The sequence below is a fragment of the Nyctibius grandis genome, chromosome 1 (assembly GCF_013368605.1).
Source record: "Nyctibius grandis isolate bNycGra1 chromosome 1, bNycGra1.pri, whole genome shotgun sequence".
NCBI lineage: Eukaryota > Metazoa > Chordata > Aves > Nyctibiiformes > Nyctibiidae > Nyctibius > Nyctibius grandis.
The window spans coordinates 110,260,933-110,272,798 of record NC_090658.1 but is presented as its reverse complement, the minus strand read 5'-3'; the positions used below and the strand labels follow the sequence as shown (position 1 = coordinate 110,272,798).

Genomic DNA, 11,866 nt, shown 5'->3' with positions numbered 1-11,866 from the left:
GATTTCACAATGTAAACAACTGTGTCAGAAACCAGTTACAACATGGATGTTCCCAAGCTTAGTTAAAACACAACTCTGTAGTAGTAGAGAAGCTTATTTATCTCCCTAAACCAAAGCTGAAAATTATCAAATAGACTCAGTCATACTCAGAATTAGTATATGTATAAAACAGTTGCATGTTACAGTGAATATCTAGAGGAGGTCAAACAGCCAATGAATTAAACTTACACTAAGGACTCAGAATTGCATCTATGGGCTCAGACTTATTCTCTTGCGCCAAGACTAAAACAGACGTAATTTGACCACACCTACACTATTTAACTCTCGTTGGCCAAACAAGATAGTTGGGAATAGTCATTTGCCCATGCTAACTCCCAAGTTAGGCAAAGGAAACCTAGCCTATATATCCCCTCTGTACATGCATATATACAGATGAGACAGCAGGCTCCCTTTTAAGCTTGGAAGATATTTGCCTTTTATGTCTGAACTGAAGAAAAGCCCTTTAGAAAGTCACCGGACAAACCACCACACCTTCAGAGATCTAGTGACTGATGACCATTACATGTAATGGTCTGTACTTGGCAGGGGAACTGTCTTGATAAGTTAGTTCATTTTCCCATCTAGACTCCAAAAGGAGCTCTTGCATCAGAGAACTGAAGGAGACCTGAAAATACCTAGAACGGGGAAGCAAACAAGCTGCAGTAAAACATATAAGCACAGTTATCAGTTTTCCTAGATTTGTGTATTTCTTGTGCCTACAACAGTAGAAGGCAATCACCCTTTGGAGCCCTTAAATAGCCTGTACTCCAGCAGTCTCCTTTAACTATCACACGTCCATCAAGAACAGACCTGCATGCTAAGGGGTATGGAAAACCCTTTGAGCACTTGAAAAACATGGAAAACCACCAGGCATCTTAGCAGTGAGAAGCACTGTCTCCTTCTGTGGAAAGGTAACATGCAGGCCTTGACTGGCCAGTAACTCTGCTAGAGAGACCATGCAAGATTTCTTCCAGATCTAAATTAATACATAGGAAGTACACATAAAACATTGTCTGCAGTCAGTTCTTCATAGATTACATGAGGAAAGAGGCTGAAATTTGCAACCACTGAGAAGGAAGACTGAGCAATTGCTAGCTATATCTTCAGACTAAGTATTTCACGGACACAGGAAATCCTTAGGAAGGCAGCAATCATGATCTCATCCAATTTATCATTAAAACCTTAGTCAGAGGATGATGGGCTTCATATGTTACACGTGTCCATACATTACAAGTTCTGACACTGCTCTAGAGGTGGTATCTGCAGTGTTTTGGTGTTTGACTGACAGATGCACTTTAAACATTAGGATCTGTGTCCATAATAGATAGATACAAATTTATTCAGTTGCATTTAAAAGGAGCTCTATGATGAGCAGTGATTTTCTTGTGTGTGTCACCATCTTCCTTGCAACCAGCCAGATTTTCAGAAGCTGCCCTGCTCAAAACACTGCTGGAGCTTCACAGATACTGAAAACGTAGAGCATGTCTGCTGTCAACTCAGAGATCACTATGGTCTTTTCTGGGTTTCTGCTACCAGAACAAGGAAGCAGATCTATGCTCAGCTGTGGTGGGAAATGCTGCAGTGCCGAGACTCCCATGACCATTTTCTCAAGAAAAATGTGTCAAAATTTTTGCCTTACTGTAAACATTTTGGGCTTAGTGAATCACTACTTGCTATAAAACATTTAATATCTTCTAGAGAAAATGAAAGAAATAAGTAGGGAATGGGACTTCTAGCAGTCAGTGTCTGAATGAGGGAACACCCATGTAAGCTTCTAGGACATGTTCAAATGTCTGCAGGCTGAACTGAAGGTAGTTTAGTTCCTATGCAACATTAGAATTATCAAATATTAATATTATACTGTAGTTTTATTTCTAAATTTGAGCCTTCATTGTGGAAAATGAGACTGGGAGAGATTATAACAGTCTGCAAGGTAGAAGAGCTGACATTTTTAGATGTCATATTGTGATTTGAATCCACATCTCCAGAGAACACCTTGACCAGCATTGAAGGAGAAGTTTTTTCAACCTTACCTGCTTAAATCCTTCCACTTTGCATGGGTAATTAAAAATCCACTGGATATCCCCCACTTGCTAGCTGCATGGACTCTAGGTTATAGAATTAATATCTTCTGCCTACTATCTTCAATTTCTAATTAGGCAAGCAAAATAAAACCATTTTCAGCAGCAGAATCTGAGTGACAATGAACTACAGCACCCATACTACAGCTACTGTCTTGGGAAGCAAGAAATTTGATTTCAAATCTTTGCTCCACATCTGGGAGGGGAAAATGGCCTCACGCACTTGCCCAGTGAATACCCCAACTATGAGGATATAAATTATATATAACAGACAACAGGTAATCCTCTGCTAGAAGTCCAGTAATCAGCGACCTTTCATATGCTTCCTACTCTAGCACGTGCACTCTGAGAGAGCCTGTGTGTGAGAATAAGCAGAGGAATCCATGGGATATAAGCATGTGCTAAGTCTCTCAGCTTCTTGACCACAAGAGATGTGTGATGGTCTTTGTGCCCATGTGTAGACATGCAATGCCTTGGCACTGTAACAGCAGAAACTTTGCACTGATTGTTTTAGGCATCTACAGGTCGAGGAGGCAGCAGAGAGAGTTTTGAGGAACCCAGTGACACACAGATGCTGGAAGTTCCCTAAAACAACAGGGATCTGTACAGTTTTAAACCCTTTATGGGTTTTAGCTTTAGGTTATGTGAAAGGGCTTTTCCACGACCAAAGCTAGCTATATATGAGACTAGGCTAACAGCACTTCCACAGAGGAAAACTGTGTGGATAAATATGCAGACGAGTGAGAGGGATTGCAGTAATGCTGCCTATAAATGCATAAAGTACTTAAAGAATTGCCCTGACCTATCCCTGTGTTGAGTGAAGAGACTGTATGAGCTTGGTTGGTTTGTAAAGGGTTTTTACAACCACTGAGGGATGCAGTTTTACAACTTCAAGCTATGACTGTGGTTATGGGGGAAGACTGTGGGAACATTTATCCAACTTACGACAGAAGCAACAGTAAGAACCTTTTACTGAGTGCAAAGTTTATTTTAACACATGTAACATACATTGATTCATAAAGGAGTTCAATTCAAAATTCAAAGGATACCCTTCTAGATCAATCAGAGTTGTTCTGGCAGTTAACTAATTTATTTCCTCTGCAGCATTGTAGCTGTATTTTACTGAGAAAACTCTGGCTCTTCCAAATCCTTTTACACATTATTCAATGAATTTGATCCCTCAGACAATATGTTAAATAAGTCAGCCTTTTTAAATCAAAATATTCAATCTCAACATCTTAACACACACTTAAATATGTTAGGTACCAAACTTGGGTTGGATTTATTTATTTTTAACACGTGTTAGGCATGTCAGAGGTGTATGAAAAAACGAGTTAGTTTAGGCTCAGATGTACTGCAGGGACAAAAGGGCATAAGAGGGGAAGGGAGCATGCCATGGCTTGCACCTTCCCCATCGGCACTGCCTAGGGTAATCATGTTGCATTTGTCCTCCCTTTCATCTCTTTCTCTCATTGTGTTACTCCATCACTTTTCTTCTACTCTTTGTTCTAATAAGGCTCCCCATATGTTGACATGAATCACTGTGATGTAAGTCACACTGTCCTGTTGAGATCCATGATGGTTCTTCAACCTGGACAGTGGTACACGTGGGGTTTCCAGAATAGTTCTACTAAAAATAAAGGCCACTGATGATAGTTGTGAAAAAGATGGATTGATTTTAGGAGGAAGATGTTTTCTGACTAAGATGCTAAGTTGTTTAATGAAGCAAACAACCTGGAATTATGGGGGTGGGAAAGGATGCTAAGCAATCTGGCAGTGGTGGGAGAGGCTAAAAGAGGACACAGAAGTGATGCGGGTCTGTCTCTACCAAAATCTTTGCTGTACTGTGCTCAAGCCCTGAATCTTAAAATTCTGCCTGAAGATGTGCAGGCATGCATGTCACTTCTATTGTATGAATCTGCGGGTGAATCGTGACCCTCACTGCTTTCATGTTGAAGGGCCTGAAATTTCCCCACTGGAGACAGCTGGTTTGAAACTATTTATTTCCACTTTGTCTGCTTTACATCACCCGAATGCAGCAAACAGGACACCCAGTGGCCCCGCTCAGTATGTCACAGCGGGAGCGAGCCACCTCTGATCCAGGCTGCTCCTGCTTCTCAGGCAATACATGAGCCCAGCACCGAGAGCTGCTGTGGGGGAGAGACCTCAGCCCTGGGACACCACTGTGTTGGGGCCTCCAAAATGCGAGCATCCCATTTCTATTAGGGTTTGAGCTCCCCCTTCTTTCGTCCTCTCTCCTCCGTGCATTTCACCTCCCACTGCCACTGCTTCATTTCTGCCCTTTGACCACTATAAATCAAAGGAGTGTCACTGACACTGGGAATGGGCTGGGAGCAGCAGACAGCAATGACCTAAGCTTTGCACACATTATACTTTTTACCTGCAGTCACGTTGCAGCAGCTCTCATTTACTGGCTTTCCAATCTCCAGCAGCAGGAAAATGTGCTCTGGACACATCTCTTCTTAATACTGTGATTCTATGGTTCTAAAACACAGAGTGAGAAGTGGTTTGTCTTACCCCACATGAAATTCAACTGCTATGTATTTAGTGATAACTTTAATCGCCAGCTGACTCAGAGGTGTTTTGTAAAACTCCCCTTCCGTGGGAAAACTCACGCTGTCAGCTAAGGCTTAGCATGTGCAGGGTTTGCTTCTCTTACCTTTGCTTAATGCATCACTGCCAGAGAGAGACCGATGCCAGCTGACAGGCTGAGAGATGGGTGCCGCTGTGCCCCTTGTTTTTTCCATTTTATTGTCTGCAAGCCTGTGCTGGGCCAGCGGCAAAGCTTGATCGTCCCTCTGTACTCGGCACTGGTGAGGCCGCATCTTGAGTACTGTGTTCAGTTCTGGGCCCCGCACTTCAAGAAAGATGTTGAGGTGTTGGAGCGAGTCCAGAGGACGGCGACCAAGCTGGTGAAGGGTCTGGAGGGTCTGACCTACGAGGAACGGCTGAGGGAGCTGGGGTTGTTTAGCCTGGAGAAGAGGAGGCTCCGAGGTGACCTTATTGCAGTCTACAACTACCTGAAGGGAGGTTGTAGTGAAGTGGGAGTTGGCCTCTTCTCCCGGGCAACTAGCGATAGGACAAGACGACACAGCCTCAAGCTTCGGCAGGGGAGGTTCAGGTTGGACATTAGGAAGAATTTCTTCACAGAAAGGGTTGTTAGACATTGGAATGGGCTGCCCAGGGAGGTGGTGGAGTCACCATCTCTGGATGTGTTTAAGAAAAGACTGGACATGGCACTTAGTGCCATGGTCTAGTTGACAGGGTGGTGTCAGGGCAATGGTTGGACTCGATGATCCCTGAGGCCTCTTCCAACCTGGTTGATTCTGTGATTCTGTGATTCTGTGGGGCTCTCATAACACACTATATTTCACTCCGCTTTCCAGAAAGAAGAAAGGCAATGTCTCTCTCTTCTTTCTTTGAACATTGTAACAGCATATCCATAAATAGAAGAGCTAATTCCAAGAGATATATATATATATATAAATATTTCAAATAATATAAACATATTTTAAACTTAGATGTATTTGAGTTCTTAAATATGTGACCTAAATACATTTAAAATAGCACATAGCTGTGTAGATGCTATATTAATGATGTACCTTATCAAAGGAGAGACAAAGTTGAAAAATTTTGTTGCTCACAATGTTTTCTGACCCTGGGAAGACTCTCCTCCCACTTTAAATGTTGTTGTCATCACCCAGGATTCGCAGGGAGAAGTATCTCACATATCAAGAAAGTCAGCTGAAAAGAGCTGTTGCGATTTTTCATGAGAAATTTCTCATGACGTGCACTTTGTGGAAAATCAAAACTCACATTTTCCTTTGTCAGTGAGAGAGGGGGGAAATTAGCTGAAAATTAAAAATGTTCCACCATACGTGTCCAGGTTTGTCTTTCAGGCATGCCTTCAAAACCTAGGAAATTTTAAGTGAAAGGAAGATGTCTCAAATTTTTTTATGTTTAAAAAACTTTTTTTCATCCAAAACAATCAATACTTTTCAATTGTTTTTGTATATCAACTCTAAACACAAAGCTGTTGTCCAGGGACAAAACTATGTATCTGCTCTTGCTAGTGGCTTTTGCATGTGGCAAGGAGTGAATAAACAGCTTTGACAGGAGAAATGAATTGGATTTGTTTAATGAGACCACTCTTATTGACACTCATGTATATTCATTCTTCTCATTATTTCAAATGAACGCAAACAAATAACATCTGAATTTTTTTTATAAGTTCTTAAATCTCAGAGATACAAGGTAGAAGAAATGGGAACAAACACAAATTAAAATGCATGGAGGAATGTGAATATATGTTGTGACATTATACAGTGTCATAGAACCCTGAGGAAAAAGTTGAAGGAAAAAATTAAGACAAATTCGTCAATATGGGGATGGGAATGAAAACTTAATCTCATTACTAAATTCATCACATCTATTGGCTTATTGCTAAGACCCATTGCCAGAATAAATTAGCCTTCTTTATAAGTCCACCCTTCCATGAAGCATTTAAATATGTAACGATATTAACTACACTCTTACACATCTGTGTATGAGCTGGGAAGGGCTCCCTGGTAATTAACTGTGCTTATACTTTTATTACTATCTCTCAGTTTTTGAGGACATTAATTTTTAGGTAAGCTGTTACGTGAACCACCTCTACTTGTATATCTGTAGAAGAAAAAAAGTTCTTTCTCAAAAAATATGCCCATTCTACAAATCCACAAGAATTTCACTCTAAGGGATCTCAAAGGACATCCTGACTCAGGCAAGCATCCCATCTGGGACCCTCACTGGGTACAGGCAGAAGTACGTGTTAAGGGCCTTCTCGAGTTCAGACTTACATGTCTAGGGACAAAGAGGATGTAAAATTCAGGGGGAAACCAGCTATGGCTTGCAAACTATATTGGCAAGAGAATATTTCCGATTTGTGTTTTCCTATGCAGGTCTTCACTGAAGAGCTAGCCCAAACTCTTACCCCAGGATTGCTCTTAACTCTTCCCTTGTCACAGTGAGAGCCTCTCATCCAAGTCTGCTGGGCCTGTCTGGGGTGGTAGACTAAAATGTGGCCAATACCTTCAGCATGACTGGAGGCTCATCACTTTGCACTGAGAAAAAGTCACTTCATGCTCATAAGACTCAAAAATGAGCATACAGTGCTCTGCAATGTGTTTGAGAAGTTGGACCACATCTTCCATGATCCAACAAAAGGCAGGCATGTACCCAGAGGAGTGCAACTCCACTGAAAACCCAGCTGCTCAGGTCATACTTCAGCACTTTCATAGAATCATAGAAGCATTTTGTTTGGAAAAGACCTTTAAGATCATCAAGTCCAACCATTAACCTAACACTGCCAACACCACTAAACCATGTCCCTAAGCACCACATCTACTTGTCTTTTAAGTACCTCCAGGGATGGCGACTCCACCACTTCTCTGGGCAGCCTGTTCCAATGCTTGACAACCTTTTCCGTGAAGAAATTTTTCCTAATAGCCAATCTTATGGATAATTCAGGCATAATACCCTCTTATGCCTGAATGAGGATAATGTTGGTGCCTGTAACATGGCTCGGCCCTTTGGTGACAACACAGCTTTAGGGTACAGCCATCAGAGCAGGGGTCAGTCTGGGTAGCCCCACTCTTGGTAGGGCAAGCACAAAAACTATTGCTTTCCCACCCCAAAATAAAGCAGCTCCATGTACCCGAGGTGCCCAGGCCCCCACCGCCTTCTCCCAAGGGATGCAGAGGGGGATGCGTACCCAACACTTGACCCACACTTTCTTGACACTAATGGTGCCTAGTATATTTTTTCTCCAGCCGCACAGCTATGAGCAAATTGTTCCTGGTGGCAAAGTGGTGTACCCTGAAACTTCATGATGAGGACAGGGAGGCCCGTAGCCCCTCTTTCCCTTTGTAAACACATTTGCCACAATTTTGTGATTGCAAAGATCAAGTATGAGTCAATCACCACAAAAGCATTCTGATATTATAATCCCACCACACAGACAAATTAAAAAAAATGTAAGGAAAAAAGTTATCTGTAATTCAGTTACCAGTGACCATGGGGAGGTGCATCTCACATGAGATCACATGAGTAAAAGTTGGATGCTCCAACTGCCCCAGGTGATTACCTATGACTTACGTGTCTAATTTTCAGGTGGTTAAATTACAGCCAATGGCTCTGTCCTGCCTGTTCAGAATTGCCAGCCCCAGACGGGAATTCTGCCCCTTTGGAAATCTGCCCTGTGTTTCTGAAGGGCAATGATTTACAACATGCAATTCAGATTTATGACATTCCACGACACTTTCCACGTGCACCTCCACAGCACAGCTGTGGGCCACCAATAAATGTCTTCCTGGTGTTGCCGATGCCCTGGGAAGGACAGGGTGCTGCTGGCAGCAGATGGAGGCACAGCACCTGCCATCTACCCAGCGTGCCTGCAGCAGTGAGCATGCTGTGGGCCTCAGGCACCCCGCGCTGTGCTCCACCGCTGTACACTGGAAGCCTGGGTCACTTCCCAGTGTTCCTCAGGGGTTCCCCGGGGGTTCGGTATTGGGACCAGCACTGTTTAACATCTTTGAGTGGCGTTCCTCAGGATTTGGTATTGGGACCGGTCTTATTTTAACATCTTTGTCAGCGACATGGACAGTGGGATTGAGTGCACTCTCAGCAAGTTTGCCGATGACACCAAGCTGTGTGGTGCGGTCGACATGCTGGAGGGAAGGGATGCCATCCAGAGGGACCTTGACAGGCTTGAGAGCTGGGCCTGTGCGAACCCCCTGAAGTTCAACAAGGCCAAGTGCAAAGTCCTGCACATGGGTCGGGGCAACGCCAAGCATAAATACAGGCTGGGCGGAGAATGGATTGAGAGCAGCCCTGAGGAGAAGGACTTGGGGGTGATGGTTGACGAGGAGCTCAACATGAGCCAGCAAAGTGCACTCGCAGCCCAGAATGCCAACCGTATCCTGGGCTGCATCAAAAGCAGCGTGGCCAGCAGATCGAGGGAGGTGATTCTGCCCCCTTACTCTGCTCTCGTGAGACCTCACGTGGAGTACTGCGTTCAGCTCTGGGGCCCCCAACATAATGACATGGAGCTGTTGGAGCGAGTCCATAGGAGGGCCACGAAGATGATCAGAGGGCTGGAGCACCTCTCCTATGAAGAGAGGCTGAGAGAGTTGGGGCTGTTCAGCCTGGAGAGGAGAAGGCTCCGGGGAGATCTCATAGCAGCCTTCCAGTACCTGAAGGGGGCCTACAGGAAAGCGGGAGAGGGGCATTTTACAAGGGCAAGTAGTGACAGAACAAGGGGGAACAGTTTTAAACTGAAAGAGGGTAGATTTAGATTAGATATGAGGAAGAAATTCTTGACTGTGAGGGTGGTGAGACACTGGAGCAGGTTGCCCAGAGAAGCTGTGGATGCCCCCTCCCTGGCAGTGTTCAAGGCCAGGCTGGATGGGGCTTTGAGCAACCTGGTCTAGTGGAAGGTGTCCCTACCTGTGGCAGGGGGATTGGAACTGGATGATCTTTAAGGTCCCTTCCAACCCAAACCATTCTACGATTCTGTGATTCCTTTCCTAAAAACTACAAGGGCAGAAACACCCTTTGGCACAGCACCCGGCACGTCCAGGCACGTAAACCCACGGGGCACTGTCTCTTGTGGAGGCTGCTAAGGGCGAGGTGGAAGGTGTTGGCCCGCCGGTGGAAGACGCGCTGTGGCCCGCCGGGCCAGACCCCGACCCAGCGCCCTGTCCCGGGCGGAGCTTCCGAGGGCAGCACCCGCCCGGCGCTGCCCGGCAGGGAGCGCCCCTCCCCGCCCCACGGCCCCGGCCCCGCGGGAGGCGGCCCGCGCGCGCTGCCTGCCGTGACGGGCCCGGCGCGCGGCGGCGCGATTGGCTGTCCCCGGCCGGCGGGGCGGGCACGCGGGGCGGGGGGGCGCGCGCAGCCGGCCGGCAGCGGGCACGCGCGGCGCCCCGACGGCAGCGGCGAGCGCGGGCGGGGGGAGCGCGGCCCTCGCGCCCCGGCTGCTCCCGGCCTTTTCTCTTACTTTTTTTCTTCGCTTTTTCGCTTGTTTGCTCTTTTTTTTTTTTCCCTTCCCTCCCCGGACGGGAAGCGGGATCCGCGTCCCTGGAACTGCTATGCCCACGGAACTCTCCCGGGCCGTGAGAATGCACGCCATCTCCGACCTGCACTCCTCCTTCACCCTGCGGCTCCTCAACAAGGGGCCCGAGTACCTCCGCAGGCAGCTGGAGGCAGGGCCCCCGGGCAGGAAAAGTGCCGTGGAGAGGCTGGCAGCCGATAAGGCCAAGTACGTAAAAAGTCAGCAGGTCATCAGCGCCAGGCAGGAGCCGGTCGTCGTGCTTAGCTCAGCCTCGGAGAGCAGCAGCGAGACCTGTTCGGTGGAGAGCAAAAAAAACAGCAGGGACTTCGGCAGAGGGAAGGGCACGAAGCCCCTGGAGCTGGCTAAGGCGGTGTACTCCTGCCGTGCCCCCCTGCAGCACGGCCCCCCCATAGCCAGGCGCAGCACCCCCAAGAGGCAGATGCGGCCGGATTCCCTGGTGATTTACCGTCAGAAATGCGAGTTCGGGAGAGGTCAAAGCCAGGACGGCTCACGGGGGAGCCTGGTGAGGAGGATCTTCCAGGGATCTGTAAAGGAGAAGCAGTTGGCTTCCCCTGAGATGCCCAGAGTCATGGAGGACACGGCAACCACTGAGAGCAAAGTGCCTCTGTCAGCAAAACACGGTGACCACGAGCTGAGCAACCATGGAGCAGAGCAAACCGTCGCTGCGAGCACCGAAGGCCCAGCGGTATGTACAAAAGAGCATGAGAGGCCCTCAAAACTGAGTATACCTCCTGAGGAGGTCAAGGAGGTGAAGAGGAGAGGTCTCCATCGCTCCCAGTCGGACATCAGCTCTCGCTACTCCAAGTCCTTCTCCGAGTTTGATACATTTTTCAAGTACTGTGGCTTGGAGCCAGAGGTCATCGAGGATCTTGGGAGAGAGAACTTCTCCGTGGTGTCCGACAATGTCTCCTTCAAGATCCGCAGCATCAGCGTGGCAACGTCCGAGAGCGACTTCACAAGGCACAGCGGGGACGAGGGGCTGCTGGAGGATGAACTCACAGAGCAGGTCCCGAGCAGCACCTCCGTGATCGAGCGCAACGCTCGGATAATCAAATGGCTCTACATGTGTAAGAAAGCCAAGGAGACTAACAAGGTGATCCAGGAACTGGCGTGATGGCTTCTTTCAGCATTCATTGCAGCCTGGTGAACTCAAGGTGTGTGCAAAGCCTCGCCCTGTTGATTTATATATTTCTCTTTCCTCTTTAGCAAGTGGTTGACTTTCTTAGTTTATTTCAGTCTTTTCATGAAGCGCAGAAGGAAAATGTATTTTGTATACTACGTGTTCCAGTATGGCCTTTTTGCAAAGCAGAAATCCGGGTCGTTACAAAAAACAAAATGCAAACAAATAAATGCGTACAGCTTGCCAGATTAGATCAGCTCCCCTCCCCCATGAAATTAAAGAGTCAGTGTCTATGAGGGATGTCTGTCCTTTGCAGATTCCTGCTTTGTAATTAGATTTTCTCTAATTTCTGCTATATTAAATGCTAAAAAAAACTTAGAAAAGTATTCAACCTTTAATTACAGTTTCTTGGATAACAGACTGAAACTATTACTAATTAGGAGTACACTGTATTTATACTGTACTGCTACAGTTTTCCCCTCCTTGCTCTCCCTC

At 46.5% G+C, this 11,866-nt stretch overlaps 1 protein-coding gene across 1 annotated transcript; it reads left to right on the top strand.

Moving 5' to 3' along the window:
- Window positions 1-10,261: 10,261 nt before the first annotated feature.
- On the top strand, window positions 10,262-11,365 carry FAM110C (family with sequence similarity 110 member C). The gene has a single exon (XM_068413282.1). The coding sequence runs from the start codon at window positions 10,268-10,270 to the stop codon at window positions 11,363-11,365; it is 1,098 nt and encodes a 365-aa protein (XP_068269383.1). The 5' UTR covers window positions 10,262-10,267.
- Window positions 11,366-11,866: the final 501 nt, after the last annotated feature.

Bases quoted from the DNA above. Each gene is read 5' to 3' on its own strand.
- FAM110C (XM_068413282.1), top strand. From the start codon at position 10,268: ATGCCCACGGAACTCTCCCGGGCCGTGAGAATGCACGCCATCTCCGAC.